We start from the raw sequence: 18,868 nt of genomic DNA on the forward strand, positions 1-18,868 counted from the left end.
GTAGCAAAGTTTCAAAGCAGCAATTGAGTCATTCGAATGATAGAAGTGATGTTGTGTAGTCACAAAGCAGGTGCTAAACATTCTGGGAAGCAGTACAGAAAAAGGAGGCCACTCCATGTCCTGAAAAACATCAAGACATCTCCTGACTTGAGGGGGCTGAGAAACGTTGGAAGGAAAGAACAGAGCGGTATGCTATCACGCTATGCTACATAGCACATCGTGGAAATAGATTTTCTTGCAGCATTTTCTTCAAATATAATACAAGGAATGCCATATTTTGTGTATATTTTCAGTGTATTATCAAGCGGAAAATGCTAAATCAAATCTTATTGTTAGCGTTGTATGTAAAATGATCTCAAGTTGTGTTATCATAACAAGAACAAGATGTGCACTGTGGACGGAGTCAAGAAGTTGCATTTTTATTTTAATTTTTTTTCTTCTTCACTGCTTCTCTCCTCTGCTGTCAAAGTATTGTGTATTCCATTGTGTATTTTTATTTACTTGTTTGTTTTACCCTCGGGGGAGCTTTGTTGATGAATCATGCCCTGAACATTAACAAAGGCACACCTTCTGGTTTAAATCATGGCAACTATTACCCTTAGGAGCAAACTAGGAAGCATCAAATCAAACAAATCTGAACAAGTTTTGTGAGTCACGCACTTCTCTAACAATACATCGTTATATGCAACACATGGCAGTTTTTTTTGGGGGCTTTTGAAGTTTGGTTATACAACGCAACAGTTGATTTAGTTGCATCAAGAAGTAATCTCTATATGCAGAAACCAACCGGGAAGCTTCCTGGAGCGCTAAATATGGAACCCTGTGCTTGATATCCTTGTTTATGAGGAGGATGACAGCTGATGATGTTGCACTGTGTGTGTGACACGACTTGTTTATAACGCAACTAATCTATCCTCTTGCGTAGTGTGCGTGTCTCTTTCATAACGTGTGTGTGCAGGCAGCCAAGATGGTGTGACATTGTGTGACTTCGTAATAAGCAGGACTATGAGGGAAAAACAACCAACCGGGCACAGCCCATATTTATCCATTGCAAAATGCTTGACCCTGACTGAGTGCATTCTTGCTTGAAATGTAAAACTAAGAAGATTGTTAAGATAGCTGTACAAGTGGGCAAGAAGAGGGACTGGAAGTGAAGGTCGAGAGGGTCGGAAATGTTTACACAAATCCCAGAGTATGTCTGACAGGCAGGCAGAAGAATAAAATGAAAAGACACTGATGCAAAGCAGAGGTTCAAACTCAATTGAAAACAGGCATCAACAGGAAGCACTGAAAATGACCCTCACAAACAAAAATCAAGAAACCTGGTGCAAACACGTATTATTTACACAGAGACATTTATTAAACAGATTACAAAATACAAAGCTATTTTCATGTTTCGCAATGGGTTTCAATTCAGAGGCTGGCTGCGATGTGGTTGGAGAAAATACAACAAAAGAAAGCAGTGGAAAGAGAATGGTTGTGTGTATAGATTTGGACTTAAGACAGCATACCACACACACGGTTGAGTCACAGCTAAAGACAATCCTGTTAAAAGAAGTACTGCATACAGAGATGGGCAATGTGTGTGTGTGTTCACACACACACACACACACACACACACACACACACACACACACACACACACACACACACACACACACACACACACACACACACACACACACACACACACACACACACACACACACACACACACACACACACAAAACTACACTTAGCTTGACTCATTATCAGCTTGCGTTTCATCCAGTAAGCTATCCAAGTGTCCAGATGGTCCGAAAAGCTGCTTCAATGCTCACTTTATCTACCACCACGCCCCGCCCCCCCTCCCGTCTCTCTTTCATGCACTCTCCTTTAAAAAAAAAAAAAGGTCATGCCAAAACATCTAGAGCAGCCAAGTAGGGGTGTGCATCCAGATTGGATGTCAGGTGGATTAAGCTGAAATGGGTGCAGCAGAGAGCCTCTTTAATCTGAACAGAGATCAGTCGGTACGGTGGACCTGCCCGCTTCTTGGATGACACACAACATGGCTAGTGTGGTTATATAGACCCTGGCAAAGGAGCGCCGTACCCACATGGATAGAGGAATGTTCTTTATGGCCCTCCATCTGCACTATATAGGGCACTAGATGGGGGGAGCATGTTTGCCTAACCACACCAAGCGGTGGTGAGATACATCGAGAGCGGCCAGTGGTTATTTGACGGACACAAACCATTTGGGGGGGTTGGGGGTGGGGGGAAGTACAGTTTGAAGGACTTGCTGCGGGGTGGGATGACAGATGATGTGGAACACGCCGGCATCGCCGCTTCCTCGTTCCTCTCAGGCCTCTTAAAGGGCCAGGCGTTACACACATTTCAAATGTCCTTCCCACAAAACATCCACTCGAGTGTTTCTGGTCTCCCGACCCGCTTTGACAGAGTCGAGAAAGGACTCATAGATTGCAGGCCCACCTCCTGACAAACTGAATGTTTGTCTGAGGTATTTTAGCCTTGATTTATCGCCATATATCATTTAAACAAGGTTGCAAATCTGTGATATGTTGCTTGGAGTCCTTAATGAGAGGTGTAAGCTCATCTCAAAGAGGCCCTTCTCTCCCCACCAGGGGGGGCAGAGGTGTGGATCAGTTCCCAAGTGCTGAATTGACGATCCCTCGCTCTGGGTTCACGATTTTAAAAAATAATGGAGGAAAGAAAGTGCCTTGATCATAAGGGTCTGCCTCTAGTAGCCAAACTTCTCGTTCAGGTGGGTGCGGCCGTCTCCGCTCTGACCTGCGGAGACAAGAGGAGCCGTGGTTACTCTTTAACTTTGTTTAATGCGTCACTGAATTAATGAAAGACGAGACAACAGGTGCGGCCGGCTGCATTCCACCCGTCAACATGGCAGAGTCGGGGCGTCCGCTGGCTGCATGCCAAACAACATGGCAACCCAAATGGCATTTTGGCAGTTTCGACTATCTTTATCTTATCTTAGAAGTCACTCTGAACTGCATTCCCTGCCTGATGATGTGAAAATAAATACCATTGAGGCGGTTTACTTCAAGCCGTTGCCCAGATTGTGTTTTCCTCTCAGACTGGGGGCCAGAGGATCGGGCAGCGTAATCAACGTCAAGAGTGTGTTTCATACGCCCCATTTTAAACGGCTTTTCTCCACCAAGGCAATTTATCCTTGTTTTTACACAGCGTTCATTTAGAGAAGCACCGACACGCCGTCAGAAGACGTTCCCCCGGGTTTGGGGTGTGAAGCGCTCGACAAAACCCCGTTCCTACCTGTGGGAGGGACCCAGACGCAATAGTCAGGGTCGTCCTCTGGATACGGTCCAGCCACGGGGGGCTGGGGAAGAAAAGATTTAGAGTAATGCAAACAATTCAGAAAGTTAACAAAAACTACGGCTTATTATTAATGTTACTGTTCACAGCTCTGGTTTCACTGATCCTTTGCCGTCTTTGATTCATGTCGTTTCATGTGTACTGTGAAGCCGAGAATAAGTCGCAGAGTTTACGGACAGTAAAATATCCATCCATTCATCCATCCATCCATCCATCGACTGGAGTAAGAAGTTGATGGACTGGTGCGCTGGCCGGCTGACCGCAGCACAGACAGGGGCGGCGGGGGCGGCGGGCTGCGTGACATGAATTCAAACAGACAAGGCCTGGCAAGAGGGGCTCACCCTGCTGGTCCCAGAGCTTTCTTTCTGCCACTCCTCTTTGGACGGGCTGCACCGCTGTCTCTCCTCCTTCTCCCGAGGCTGGGGCCAGACAGACAGACAGACAGACAGACAGACAGAGAGAGAGACAGAGAGAGAGACAGCAATAGACCGTGAGAGAGGCAGACGGAACAGTTGCATGAGGGCCAATATTGCTAAGCTGCAGATAATGACATAAAATGAATGACTGAGTTCATCAAAAAGAGACGCCCACCAGGACTTGAGGGGCTGGGGGAAGGTCCTAGCTTCTTCTCTGCTCTCGGCTTGTCTCGTTGCTCTGAGAGAATAAATATAGTAAATATATAAAATATATAATAAAAACACAAAGATATTGTATGAATGAAGACAATCCCAAGGACAATAGATTGGCGTTTACAGATTTTAACCTTACTATCAAGAAATAATGGCTTTGTTTGTTTGGCTAAACAGGAAATGAAGCTACAAATGAAGTGGAGCTTTTCTGTAATGGATCATTTGTTTAGTCATTCCGTTTGAGGAAGGTCATGCATCAAGCAAGACGCCCGTATGCTTCATAACTACTGCCACCCTGTGGCAGTTTTTAAAAAAGACAGAAGATGAGAAAACTAGGAAAGTGACCCCTTTGTACCGCAGTAGGGGTGTACGAATGATCAAAACCATTTCAAATCAAAATGTAAAGTTGAACTAGAGTAGCCTTCAAGGAGAGCCTGTAATTAAACCGTACCGCGTCACATGGACCCTCTTCAGCACACCCAAACTAACCACATGATAATCATTCCCATAACCATTCGGCCCTGATGGCGTACTGGACAGCGCTTTCTCGATCCCTTCTCACCTCCGCTGTGCGGGGAAGGTGTGGGCTGCTCGTCCTCTCCGTCCCCCCCTGGGGGGACCCTGCACCGGCCTGGGGCTCCGCGCGGGTTGGAGAGCCACCGTCGCCATCTTCACCGATGTCCATCTTCTCCTGAAGTTTCACAGCTCGCTGCTCCTCCTCCTCCTCATCCTCCTCCTCCTCCTCCTCCTCCACCCCGCCGTCTTTCATGTTGAAGAGCTCTGCTGGCAGGTTGGCGCGTTTAGGGGGCAACTTCTACGAGAGAGGGGGAGAGAGAGAGAGAGAGGAGAGAGAGAGAGAGAGAGAGAGAGAGAGAGAGAGAGAGAGAGAGAGAGAGAGAGAGAGAGAGAGAGAGAGAGAGAGAGAGAGAAGAGAGAGGAGAGAGAGAGAGAGAGAGAGAGAGAGAGAGAGAGGGTAAGGGGGGGGAAATGGGCGTTAGTAATGAAAATGAATGGCAGTTGAGGGATGGAGGGTACAATGATACAAGAACCATTCACAGAGTTATGGGTTTACTTTAACGGTGACTATATAACGGTGACCCACACGCTTTGCCTTGCAGAGAAAATATTCAATATCTGAACTAAATACATCGATACAACTATACATTTACTGATCACGCAAATATAAAACTTATAAGAAGAAATAATTGAATTTATGACAATTGTAAGAGACTGGACTAAAACGTTTGTACCTACCCCGATAGTACCGGTCTTCAGTTTGTACTTGGTTCCTCCCTTCATGGCCCCAAACAATGGCAAGGCTTTCTTTGGCTTCAGTGGGTCTGAAGAACTGCTCTCCGCCATGCACACATCGTGGTGACATTTGGTTAATTAAGCTCCAGCTAAGGCAAACAGTTCTGCTCATATACATTATTGGTTGAAGTCCATGGCCAGCTCGATGAAAACCATAAACCGTATGCATCAAAGAATTGTAAATGTGGTTCTGCGCAAGACTTCTCTTTAAATGCTGCTTGGAATTGATATTCACAATGCTAAAAAGCAGTCAAATATTCTTGAGTGGTGCCTAAGTAGGAGAATGTTTAAAATATGTGTATGTGTGATGTGACCACACATAAATTCTCTCCCAATGTTTCACTAAAAAAAGTTTCACTTCATCCCGACTGTGTTTTGCTCATGCATGCAAACCCAAAATCCCTGAAAAAAATGAAAATAAAAAATACTTTTTGGGACAAAAAACATCTCATTCAATTACAATACTTTGATCCAGCACGTTTTTACCACTTATTGTTTTGTTGCAAGCAAAAACTTAACAGCATTGCTACATGCCATTACCAACCAAGTAGGGGTTAATAATAAAATCTTAAACTCAAGGAATGTGAACGGGTACAGACTGCAGGGATGGGGGTTGGACCCCAGAACCTGTTGGTGCTGGGAGCCCGGCACCGGGGCCCTCACCTGGGCTGCAGGGAGGGCAGCTGGCGGGCCTGGTGAGCTCCACCAGCTTCCGGAGCCTCTGCACCTCCTTGCGCAGGTCGGCCACGTGCACGTGCAGCTTCCGGCGCTCCACCGCGTCCATGGCCGCCACGCTGCACACGGCGCTCATGAAGGCGTCCAGGGGGTCCTCGCTGGAGGAGCCCGAGGTGTCTGGAGAAAGAGAGGCGGCGGGGGGGGGGGGGGGGGGGGTCCGGGGTGAGCAGGGAGGTTGGGGTAACAGACAGATACCGTGTCCAGCACTAGGGGGAGCACTAAACTATGTGTACAACATTGAGTACTATTAGGGATTATAAAGGCTGGAAACTCTGCAACAAGCGTTGCAGAGTTTACCGCAGACTGCTGCAGTGATGTGGGTGTGGGTGTCACTTCATGGCCCATTTGGGTGACGTCATGTGGTGACACAACGTCAAGCGGCTACACAGCGATGCACGTCTTCATACTCCCTCATGGCAGGGTAGTACAGCTGGGGAAAGTATAACATGGCTGCGAGTGTGACCAGTCTCACTTCCACATCTTCCCAGTTGCACAGTAAACCGTGGAATGCTGTAATTCTAAGGTCACACGGTAAACAAGGTTCATCTCCCAGTGGGCGTCTTCCGGTCGGACCGCTGGCTTACGGGATTGACCATCGTGGAGTGACTGTCAGGTTGCGCTTCTCCAAAAGTTGATCATATTTCAACTTTTCGCCTGCGCTGCAGCTCAAATGCAGCCAGTCAAATGAATGGTTGAACTGGAGTTTTTAGCCGCAACACCCGACTTGTTCTGGATGGGCCCTTAGGGAAAAACAGTGGCGTTCTGCCTGGTCCTACAGTCCACCTGTTTTACACAAGGTGCTCTAGCAAAGCCTCACGGGGAATGTCCTTTTTGCCTTAATGGACTTTAAGTAGGACATTGCTTTTTATTTGAACCTTTTTTAAAGATAATATATTTACAATTAAATAGGCCTATAGTATCCATCTTGGAATGAGCAAGCCCATTGCTGTACACATTTTTCTGTGTTCAAGTAATCTATTGGGTGTACAATAGATTCGATTTGTTACTTCCATAAAGGTTTGTTGGTTGATTTATTTCCCAATAAAAAGCCTCATTTTTGATTTAGCCTCTGCAGCCCATTACACTGGGAAATAACAATAAATAAATAGCATATACGGCTCTCTCTGTTTACATAGCCACCGGATAACAACCGTATCAAACTATATACAGCGCACAAAGCCTTTAAGAGAGGGCTGGGCTAACAGGCAAAGAACACAAAGCACGCCCTGTGGACCCATTCATGCCCCCCCCCCCCCCACACACACACACACACACACACACACACACACACACACACACACACACACACACACACACACACACACACACACACACACACACACACACACACACACACACACACACACACACACTTACCTTTACCCCCGGTGTTGAGCTTTTTCAGGCTTTCGCTTAGCTCTTTCTCCACACCTGCCAGTTTGGCAACCTTAACAGAAACAAACACACTCAGGACACACAGAGGCACAAAGCTGCAGCCGTTGATTCACTGTAATGCGTGTGTAAACCCTGACTGACCCTGATGAATGTCATGAGGTTATACTTTGCTACGGCTGTAGCCGAGTAACAGGGAAGATACAAAAGCATCCGTATATCTAAAAGGAGTATGCATGTTTTTTTATTTGGGGGCTCTTTTCCTACAAATATGTCTTAAAAAAAAATAAATTGAAAAGCCTCAACGGCGAGGCGTGTGCGGTTCGTACCAGCGTGTCGTAGGTCTCCGGCCGCTCCGCGATCTTGCCGGCCTTCTTCATGCGCTCCTTCCTCTTCCTCTCCACGGCGCCTGTGCGGTCCAGGAAGGTGTCGTCGTCGCTGCCGTAGTAGTCCTCGTCCTCCCAGTTCTTCTTCCTACGCTTGCGGGAAACTGCGTGTTCCAGTTAGGGGGGGGGGGTGGGGGGGGTGGAGGGGAACGAGAGGAAAGATGAATTGAGTTCAAAACTAAAAAAAAGTCTAATCTTTGTTTATGCTTATTTTTACTTTTCTCTGTGTTTCTAGTTTTTTAAAGGGTTAAACGTCATATTTTCAGTTTTCTCCCTTGACGTTTCTTAGCCATCCTATTTCCCTTTCGCAAACTCGGCGCGGCAGCACACACACACTTCTTTAAATCCTTTGAACCCTTGTGTGTTTAAACCAAAAGGCGCCTGGCCTTGGCTTGACAATTACATTGGCTCCTCAAAAAGGTTGTCCTCGAGGAGCCAAATCCGATTGGACGCCTCACCCGCTTCCTGGCGCAGCACGCCCCTGGCCTCCAAGATGCGACAGGACTCCAGGCAGCACTGGATGGCCGCGTCTTTCTTCTTCCCAGTGTGGGTCACCTCGGCAACCAGCTGCTTGCCTGAAGCATCGTCCACTGGCAGCCTGCCGGGTACACACTGACATGAGCACTGACCAGGGGCCAGCCGCGACACTTGTGGCCAAGACCGTGTTTACCACCACAGTACAAATGTATTTCTCTTCCGTCCTTACTTTATCCTGCAGAGCCAAGTCCCGTGGTTTTGGTCCTCGTATTCAAACTCCAGCTCCTCTCCTAGAAGGAGGAGTGAAATATAGTCGTCCGTTTAGAAAGGTTTGAAGGGTGAAATAATAGTAATAATAATCCATTAATGGGTTTTGCCATGTTGTTAATGTACACATCTTATAACTGCATGTTCAAGCTTCAGAACAAACACAAGGAATCCCTTTTTTAATAGCTCAATAGAAGTAATTGTTGCCCGTTTGTGTCAGGTCACTGCATTGAAGGACAACACACACACACACACACACACACACACACACACACACACACACACACACACACACACACACACACACACACACACACACACACACACACACACACACACACACACACACAACTAATCTAAAGGTTTAGAAACGTTTCAGTTCCATCTCAAGACAGGATTCAATCCCATGTCTCTGGGAGTGAGAAGGAACACTTCAAATGAACCCCCCCCCCCCCCCAACACATGCCCCTGTGGTCCAGGCACCAGGCACCTTTTGATCTCACCTTCTCTGTCATAGAAGCCCTGAAGAGCTTTCTTGGGGTCTTTCAGGTAGGCTGCCTCCTGGTCCTCCTGGAACTCTGTGGCAAACGGGTTCTCCTCATCCTCGTCTTCCTCAGGAGCAGCCTCCTCAGCTGCAGCACAAAGAGAGTAAAGGCAAAGGTCTGTGTGTCTGTTGGCGGGAGGCTTAATAAAAGCAATTTTACAAACAATATTTCTTACAGTCTGTAAATACAATCTAGAATGTAAAACAAAGTTTAAAAAAAGATGGTATAAACTAGTAGTGTCATTCTTGAATTAGCTTTATTTACCCTGTGGCCATCTCGGTTCTAAACTCCAGCTAGTTGGGGGAACCTGAATGTGGCTTCTAGGTGAATGAGGGCTGTGAACATTTTAGGTAGACGAGCCAACGCAGGGCTACTTGATACAGGTGTAGCTCATTCACTATGCATTCCAAGCTTACCCATTCCCCAGGAGCAGCCTGAATCTCCTTTCTTTCCTTTCCCCGGTTTCTTGTTGCCTCCTCCTTCCCCCTCCATCTCTCCCTCCTTGACGTCCTTCTCTCCTTTCTCATCCTCCCCCTCCTCCTCATCATCAGAGCCTTCTCCCATCATCCTCTTCTCCAGCTCTGCTCTCTGCTTGCGGGAGCGCTCCTTCAACTCTGTCACCGTATGCTGCGACTCCTCCTCCTCGTCGAATTCCGGACCCTGTGGAATGGTTATTAAGATGCACATGTTTATCTCGTAGAAGCACACCGCAGCAATGTATTGCTTAGAGATCAATTCTTTACCTGCAGTATAAAGAGTCTGGTGCTCCCGCCAAACTTTAGGACGTGGCCTACATGTAATCTGACATATGTCTTTGGAGGAATTTTGATTTTGTTCACAACGGTGCCGTGTGTGCTTCCCAGGTCATGAATGTAGAATCCTCTCTCCTCGCCCTCACTGCCATCTTCTCCAGACTGGCCCCGGTACTGCAAGACTGCGTGATATCTGGAGATGGAGGGATGCTCCAACGAGATGTCACACACGGGTAGACGCCCAACTACGAAGTAACTGCTGTGTGTAAGAGGTAATGTGTCCAAAATAGCACCGTTCTTCAAGATTTCGAGTTCATACGGAATCTCTGACGCAATTCCTCCCCACAGTGGCTCTGTGTATGGGATCGGGGGGTGAGGCTTGAATTTAACAGCAGGTGGACCATTGACCGGGAACACCCTCGGTCCCGCTTCCTTAGTTTTCACAGGTGCGACCACCTTTTCCTGGACGGATGCTATGTCTCCATCTCCTTGATTTGCATTTGGAGACGTGCTTTCGTTGACAGAACTCGAACTTGGACCCCGAGGAATTTCGTCTTCAACTTTGCGTGTATCCTTCTCACTCTTAACGTGAGACGGTTCGAGCGCTGGCTTGGCAGGAGGAACACCGCGCTTGATGGCGAGGGACGGTGCTGCAAAAAGAGCTGGTATCTTAAAAGTGTCATCAACTTCTTTTTCTTCTTGATTACGATTTTTAAATTCCTTTACGACACTATTATCAGTATTCACGGCCTCGTTAGTTTCCATGGCAGTGTCGGTTTCTTGTACTGCAATATTTCCATGCACTTCTGACTGAGAGGAGGCCGCCATGTTTATTTGGTTCTCTGATAAAAGTGTCCGGGTCCTCAATCACAAAATGAGCGATTTGGAATTGAGGATATACAGAAATATACAGAAATATATACGCTTTTAATTTAAGGATATGCATATCAATATAAAAAAATAATTAATGATGAATTGATCTTCACTACATTTCATGGGATTTACTTTATTTCGTAGCGGAACGAATGCCTAGGCGTAGGGTTGTTCACCCGAAGGGTTTTACAAGAAGGACTATAGCTACGGTTCTGTGTCGTTCATACAAAACTACATGATTCACAGTTTCAAAGATGTAAGTTAATTTACTTTGGTTGAATACACTATCTTTATTTGAATATAAAAAAATCCAATACTAAATACCAATACTAAACTTCTATATGCAACTGTTTGTAGACTAGGGACAGCTATCAAAGTGCATTGTATTCCAACAACGCACCCTACCCCTTAGAAACGTCACGTGATGGTTTTTGAATGAGAAACCTGTTTGTATCTTTAACCAGTCAACATGATGAGGTATTGGGGAGAGATCCCGGGACCGGCTGCCGCCCCTCCTAGCCGCAGCTCCTTCGACCTGCTACAGCGCGAGTTCCGCTCCGTGGAGGTGCAGGACCCACCACTCCACCAGCCGTCCGCCCAGCGCCCCCGACCCACCACAATGCTGGACATCCCGTCCGAGCCCTGCAGCCTCACCATCCACACAGTGCAGCTGTGCCAGCATGTCCGCCGCCTCCGTAGCCTGTTGACAGCTGCCCAGACGCAGGGCTCATCAACTTCCGAGGGCGGCAACAGACTGGAGGATGCCGATACAAACCTTCCCCTTCGACCCCCGACACCACCAGCCATGCCTGACGACCTCCTGCCCCTGGACAGCAAAGCCCCTCGGCAGCCCTTCCAACTACGCCACAGCGATCCTGAAAGTGATTTCTATATGTGAGTTGTACTGGGATCATAAGGACTGTGCGATATCAACAAAACCTTGATACTAGGCCCTTTTTATAACCCAACAACACTCTATAATTAGTTACACTACAGTAACATAGTAAGTTTGACCCGTTTGTTCAACCCTTGTCATAACAACGATTCCTCCTCCTCCTCCTCCTCTAATGATGATGATGCCACCTCCAGTAGTCTGGTGCAACACAACTGCTGTAATTTGTTACCTGTTAGTTAATATTGATACATCAGGCTACTTTGGCATAGTGGCAACAAATATATTCAAGCCATAGTTGAAAAGCTTCTACACATTTGTTTCAACACGGTTAAACAGTATCATGCTGAATAGAGATGGGTCAGAATATTTGATTATTCTTTCCCGAGGGTCAAAGCCGATTTTTAACATTTGGACCCTTAACATTTTTTCCCATTCAAATTAACAAGAATTAACAGACGGAACTAATGTTGGTTCTGTAGCACTATTAGTTTTTTTAAATTATTATTAATCATGTACAGAAAAACAATATACACAATACACAAGCATAAATATTCATATATACAACACAAACACTGATCACTGTTAAACTTTGTTTTTTTGTGTTTAAGATATTAAGTGATTTCTTGCTGATGATCCATAGCTGCCTTTGTGAATGTCGGCACACATCGAATAATCGATTATTCGTTCATACCACCCATTGATTATTCGACCATGAAAAATTTGAGTTATTCACATCCCTAATGCTGAATGTAGGTTTAGGAAGTACGTATCTTGAAAGATTGATTTGAGAATCCTGAAAGTAGATAAAACATTGGTTCACGTTCTACCTCACTGTTTAGAATAGGATCACCATCACCCATATGGGACCCAGGAGAGTTGGATCCATGGGGCTACCTTTTTTTATAACTTTTTTTCAGCTCCATAAATATACATATTTATGTACATACAGTATATAAATGTTAGATCGGTATATGTCTATTTAGATTTGAAATCCAGAGAAACTCAAATAATGTTCTATCCCCATCTCTCTCCCTCTTTCTCTTCATCCGCCACAGAGGCAAAGGCGAGCCGGTGACGGAGCTCAGCTGGCCGTCCTGCCGGCAGCTGCTCTACCAGTCGGTGGCCACGGTGCTGGCCCACGCCGGCTTCCAGTCGGCCCAGGAGAGTGTCCTGGAGACCCTCACTGATCTGGTGCATGAGCACTACCTGCGGCTCAGCCGGCTGCTGCGCGTGGCGGTAGACCGGGAGGCGCGCGTGGGCGCCAGCCCCTTCCCCGACGTGGTGGAGCAGGTGTTCCACGAGGTGGGCATCGGCAGCGTGCTGAGCCTGCAGCGCTTCTGGCAGGTGCGCATCAAGGACTACCACAGCAACATGCTGCAGGTGAGCAGAGGACCAACCGATGGGCTAATGGTGGATGAATAGACGGGGTAATGGTGGATGAATGGACGGGGTAATGGTGGATGAATAGACGGGGTAATGGTGGATCAATAGACGGGGTAATGGTGGATGAATGGACGGGGTAATGGTGGATCAATAGACGAGGTAATGGTGGATCAATAGACGGGGTAATGGTGGATGAATGGACGGGGTAATGGTGGATGAATGGACGGGGTAATGGTGGATGAATGGACGGGGTAATGGTGGATGAATGGACGGGGTAATGCTGGACCAATCAACAGGGTAATGCTAGATTAATTAACGGGGTAATGGTGGATAAGTCAACGGGGTAATGGCGGGTCAATCGACAGTGTAATGGCGGGTCAATCGACAGGGTAATGGTGGGTTAATCGACAGGGTAATGGTGGTTTTTGGTTCGTCGCTGGTGTTTCTGCTGCGAATGCCATCTTCAAGATGACAAATTTGATGTGAAGTTAGATTTGTACATATTCTTTTTAGAATGGTGTGGTTTACAGCTAGGTTTATTCTAGCTGTCTATTTTGTTTATTGAATTAATATATATTTATTATTATGAATAGTTGACTAATTCTCCAGATCAAATTTCTCTTTTAAATGACACAATAAAGAGATGCGGTTAATGAGCAAACGAGAACAGAGAACACACAATACATTTCTTTAATCAATTACTTTAAATTCATCAAATGGAATTTCTGAGAAACAACGTGAGGACGTTGATGCATCTCCGTAGACAATTAAGTATGCATAATCGTGTGTAATTCTTCTGAAACATGTAGGAATTGGAGGCCTCTCTCCCCCTCTCTCCCCCTCCGTTCACCTCACTCCCCCGGCAGTAGCACTCACCCCGAGGCCTCTCCCCCCCTCCGTTCACCTCACCCCCCCGGGCAGTAGCACTCACCCCGAGGCCTCTCCCCCCCTCCGTTCACCTCACCCCCCCGGGCAGTAGCACTCACCCCGAGGCCTCTCTCCCCCTCCGTTCACCTCACTCCCCCGGGCAGTAGCACTCACCCCGAGGCCTCTCTCCCCCTCCGTTCACCTCACTCCCCCGGGCAGTAGCACTCACCCCGAGGCCTCTCTCCCCAGGTGAGTAAGGACCTCGCCGAGGAGTACGAGCGGCTGGTGAACCCGGAGAAGGCCCTGGAGGACTCCAAGCCCCCGCGGATCAAGGAGGAGCCCCTGAGCGACATCTCCTTCCCCGTCAGCGAGGAGCCCGAGGCGGACCCGGCGTCCGGGGACCAGGCCCTGCCCATCGGTGTGCTCGGGGCCCACGGCGAGAGGCTCCCCGCGGGCCTGGACGGAGACCACTCTCCACACGCCTCAGGTGGGCCTGTTTACATTACATTTGATGTTTGAACATTGGGAAGCGTTGTTCGATGGGTTGCTGTGGCACTATACATCGTGTGGGCTTACTGTGTTTGAGTATTGGTGGTAAAATACAATAAGTAATCCCAGATGGGAAATGAGGGTGTGATAGCATATTTTTATACATAGGAATTAAAACTACAAACAATATAGGAAGATATATCTTTACACAAAGTAGAATTCTAGATGATTATAGCAATACATGTTAACATTACAGACAATTGTGGTAGACCTTATTGGCAGTATACACTGCATTATTGAATCAATACATTATTGACCGTAGAAAAATGCGTATCGAAAGTGTCCCATTCAGCCTCTGGTGCTCAGTGTGGGGGAGAAGGGGCAAGTCTAGAAATGCAATCAGCATTGTGCAAGTGTCCAGGGAAATGTTCAGCAGTTGTATGGGCAATGGCCCCTTTTAATGAGTTGCAGATGTATAAATGTTGGGTCCAGAACAGTGGAAATTCATTACTTTGGCTTCCATTCCACGCCCGATACATACAAAGGAAACATGGATTACAAACCACTGAAGGTATAGCTCCCATACTTCCCCTGTGGGTACACAAAACATACACCCACACTCTCATCACACCATCAAGTGCAATGGGGTAAATAAGTCAAAAGAAGAATCAAACAGAAGTGCTATTGTTACTTATTATTAAAAATCTATATTGCTTCAGGTCAGGATTGCATGTATATTTGATTTTGTTGGCCATTATTGGCCACAAAGTAATTTGAATTGTGGATGGGTTAAGGCAAGGGAGAGGTACAGGGACAGGGAGTTGTAATAGTTGAAAGGGGAAGTAGAGGGAGGGAGGGAGGGAGGGAGGGAGGGAAAGAGAGGGGATGGTGTCTCCTTTTATGCTCCAAAAACCTCCAGTGCACAGCCAGATCACGTATCTGACTGAGTGGTTTTTGTGGTTCCCCATAACCTTCCCTGCAGTCTAGGCCACCGTTCTGGTGATCTCCCATTTGCCGCTCACAGTTAGACCGCCATGCTGGGTTGTTGCTGTTAAAATGAGATGGAACACTTTCCGCTGAGCTCTGCGGGCGACCACCGGGCCTCTGAGCAGCTGTAATAACCATGGGACTATTTGAAACTACTAGGATACACTTAGGCATTTGGTGAATATTGAATATATACTGTATGAATAGTTTTGAATGTTTTTATTCTATGAGTGGGTTGATGAGTAAGGATTACCAATACTACATTCAAGCGAAATATACAGGAAAAGGGTAGTGATTAGCCATGCACAGTCCTTTCATGATGGTATCAGTCCATTTCCGTGTCATAACATAAGCCTCCCAGCCATACAAACTCCTCTTTAGAGAGAAGGCGTGCATGCCCAATTCTAAAGGGCATTTCCTCCTGGCCAAGATGCACACTCCCAACTCTCTGGAAGGCCTCAGTCCTAGTGTACAACAACAGTCCCACAATCCCCCCCCTCTCTCCCTGAAGGCGGAGGCAGAGGCGGCAGCCCCTCCCTCTGGCCACACGTGAAGATGGAGCCCCAAGACGGGGAGGAGGGCCAGGGAGCCAACCACCACCACCACCACCACCAGCCCCACCCCCACCACCACCACCACCACCAGCCCCACCACCTGGGAGGGGACGTGTTTGAGGAGGGCGGGCCCATGTCCACCATGAGCGAGGCCGGCGGGGCCATGGCGCCCTCCCCCACGGGCGGCGGGGCGGCGGCCTCCGACGGCAGCTATGCCTCCCACTCGCCTGACTCCCTGATGGAGGCCTCGCCCGTTTTCAACCAGAGGCCCCGCAAGCGGGCCAAGAAGATGTGAGGATATTGTCTGACTCACACACACACACACACACACAGACAGACACACACAGACACAGACACAGACACACACACACACACACACACACACACACTTCGACAATGGAGCTTGTCAAAGGCACTTGAGCTCTCGGCGTAGTCTGCCACGTCGGTCCATCAGCCATCTGACAAATGGTGTGTCAGACCGGTAAGGACCCTTTTTCCGCACTGCCGCTCCAGAAGAGTCGGGTGGACGCAGTAGCGGCTAGTGTGGTGATCCACCCCATTAACAGCGCACCTGGATGTGTGTTAGCCCTGCCAGGTGGTGAGGGGTGGACCCCACGCCGTTACGGAGCAGATCCATGATGAGGTGGAACAAACTAACTCATAAGGTGGGGGGGGGGGTGGGTTATTAAGTATGTTGTGCTTTTTGAAGCCTGTGTTTGTAAATGCAATGAATGAGAGTTACGTTGAGCGTTTTGTAGGGGAATGTAGGATTTGTAATTTACAACTGAAAGAATAAATGCAAGTGTATTTTTTTTCCAACTGAAGTTTGAAGTCTATACATAAAGGTCCAATGACTAGCCTATGAATCACCATGGGTTGTTTATTTCATGAGCATCTCACACCTCGTTTCTATACCCAACTTGTTTGTTTCATGCAACGTACCGTACGGCGTTAGCTTCTGCTGCTGAATGTTGAGCTATAATCAACACTTATGATGGCGGCACCTGTTGTTGCCAATAAGACAAAGCTGTGAATGCAACTCCAGAGGCAGTAATGGCTTGGTTATCTGCATCATAAAGATGACATTAATCCTGCGGTAATGGCTCATTAATTACAGCATTAATACATTTGACATGCAAAACGAGCAAGTGCTTTTTAAAAGACTTTTCTTACTTCCTATCTATTTGAGTGATAAACGAGTGAGCCCCTTTAACCCTGGGGAAAAAGTGATTTGGTCGTTGTGAGTGCTTATCTGTATTCCTGCCACGTTTGTATTGAACTCATTTGACATGATGTTTATTTGTACTGTCCCTATGGAGCTGCAGCTGAAACCCATTAACACATTTTTCACTTAGTTTCCAGAGAAGATCAAAATGCAACCTTTAGTCTAGTGTTGTTGCTTGTCCATTTTATTCAAATCTCCCTCGGCGAAATCTAATTTGACTCCATGTTGTGTACCAAGTCGTGTTCTCAAATGGGGCGAGGGAGGGGTGGGGACACAAGTTCACCTTGAGGGCAGGTAACAAGGCTGTGTTTATAAGAACGCTGCAGTGTTTCCTTTAGGTAGGGCATGTCCCCCGTGCTACGGTAAAGGGGGGTCCCAACAATTAATCATTACACTCACTATGTGGGGCGGGGGGGGAGTACAACCTACCGCTGGAATCTAATTGCCCAGCAGAGTTTGGGTAATGTGGTAAGCGTAAGAATTGTGTCAAATTGAACTAATGAGGAACGAGGGAAGGCGATGATTCAGGTAGAGCTGTCGGCAGAGGGACAAATTAGAGCAGAAACAGCAGCGTCATGGAAACGGGAGTAATGTGTGTGTGTCTTTATTTCTCTGATGATTTGGCGATTTGAGCCTCTGTGTAAGCATAATTAAGCATAATTAAACCACATTAGGTTTATCGCTTCCTCAAGGTGCTGCATCACTCAATGAACTTTATTTGCTGTGATTATGTAAAATGCTAACAAAAAGGTTTTGGGCTAAATGGAAAAGTGCACAAGGAGGAGGTAATACCAGCGGCAATTAAATGGCTGGACGCATGGGATACTGAGTAATTAAGAAATCATTTTCTACCTGCTGTCACTATTCCAGCTTGTGAGATGCCACCATGGTGGAGAAATTACCTAATAGTATATGCTACCAGCCTTATTAGAGTAATAGTTGCCCGCAATCCAACCGTTTACCATTACATCAACTATTTTCCAACTGTAGTATAAATTTTAAAATATTATTTTTTTTCTCATTGAATTTAATCATATTTTTTTCAAGGTAGATGGCATAAAAAGATCCCGACACAACCGCAACGATTCCACTGGATGGCACTATTGTGCTGCCAACATCCTTGACAATGGCCTGCAAACCTTTATTCTGGTCTAGGGAGAGAAGTACCAACCTTCTGGTTAACACTGTAATGGGCACTCCTCCAAACCCCCCAACTACTAAAGGAGGCACCAGTGTTGAAGCTTCTCAATGGACATCATGTGTTTAGCTATCGATGACGTGAGCAGACTTGTGATAAATGGACACATTTCATTAACAAAGAAAGATCAGCCTTATTTTGTTTTGATTGATTATTCATTTCTTCAATGAATGAATGTCGCCAGCTAATGGCACGTAGCACACTGAATATCGTGGTTGGTTATGGGATAAATTCGGTCAACAATACCATTATCTATTAGCCTGCAAATCCAGACCCACATCTAGAAAGCTGTAGGGTCTGGCAACGAGTAATGGAAATGGCCCAACTCGAGGGGCGGCACCAAGCATGCATTTGAAAATATCACTGCACGCAATTGGATAACACTACGACCAATCAGAAGAATACAAGGAGTGACGTATCCAGACCAGCGGAGCTAACCAATAGATAAGACTCTTGCTGTATCCGGTCGTTAAAACAGCAACGCTTTTGGCCCGCCTAAATTGTTGAAGGTGGTGCCTGAACCTGGTGGGGGGGCCCAAAATTCTGCCAACAACCA

General features: G+C 46.9%; 2 protein-coding genes across 3 annotated transcripts; one reads left to right on the forward strand and one right to left on the reverse strand.

Annotated features, from left to right (window-relative positions):
* Positions 1–1,411: 1,411 nt before the first annotated feature.
* On the reverse strand, positions 1,412–10,669 carry slc4a1ap (solute carrier family 4 member 1 adaptor protein; the record flags this gene model as incomplete). Its single annotated transcript, XM_084482100.1, is given in 18 exon segments — positions 1,412–2,789; positions 3,288–3,351; positions 3,689–3,693; positions 3,696–3,731; positions 3,734–3,766; positions 3,939–4,001; positions 4,539–4,575; positions 4,578–4,790; positions 5,231–5,324; positions 5,951–5,975; positions 5,978–6,139; positions 7,400–7,469; positions 7,744–7,904; positions 8,259–8,398; positions 8,507–8,567; positions 9,048–9,176; positions 9,506–9,749; positions 9,833–10,669. Coding segments are annotated over 18 exon segments (2,424 nt in total). The 3' UTR covers positions 1,412–2,739.
* On the forward strand, positions 10,500–16,987 carry supt7l (SPT7 like, STAGA complex subunit gamma). 2 transcript variants are annotated; one of them, XM_084482099.1, is made up of 5 exons: positions 10,500–10,506; positions 11,179–11,608; positions 12,665–12,989; positions 14,109–14,346; positions 15,847–16,987. In XM_084482099.1, the coding sequence occupies exons 2-5, from the start codon at positions 11,184–11,186 to the stop codon at positions 16,182–16,184; spliced, it is 1,326 nt and encodes a 441-aa protein (XP_084338225.1). In that variant the 5' UTR covers positions 10,500–10,506; positions 11,179–11,183; the 3' UTR covers positions 16,185–16,987. The 2 variants fall into 2 exon arrangements, with proteins under 2 accessions (XP_084338225.1, XP_084338224.1); XM_084482098.1 differs by lacking the exon at positions 10,500–10,506 and adding an exon at positions 10,928–10,970.
* The last annotated feature ends 1,881 nt before the right edge of the window (positions 16,988–18,868 follow it).

This window comes from Micromesistius poutassou (assembly GCF_964030765.1).
Source record: "Micromesistius poutassou genome assembly, chromosome: 17".
In the NCBI taxonomy this organism is placed as follows: Eukaryota; Metazoa; Chordata; class Actinopteri; order Gadiformes; family Gadidae; genus Micromesistius; species Micromesistius poutassou.

Bases quoted from the DNA above. Each gene is read 5' to 3' on its own strand.
- supt7l (XM_084482099.1), top strand. From the start codon at position 11,184: ATGATGAGGTATTGGGGAGAGATCCCGGGACCGGCTGCCGCCCCTCCT. The intron at 12,990-14,108 runs GTGAGCAGAGGA...CTCTCTCCCCAG, and splicing joins ACCACAGCAACATGCTGCAG to GTGAGTAAGGACCTCGCCGA. The intron at 14,347-15,846 runs GTGGGCCTGTTT...CTCTCCCTGAAG, and splicing joins CCACTCTCCACACGCCTCAG to GCGGAGGCAGAGGCGGCAGC.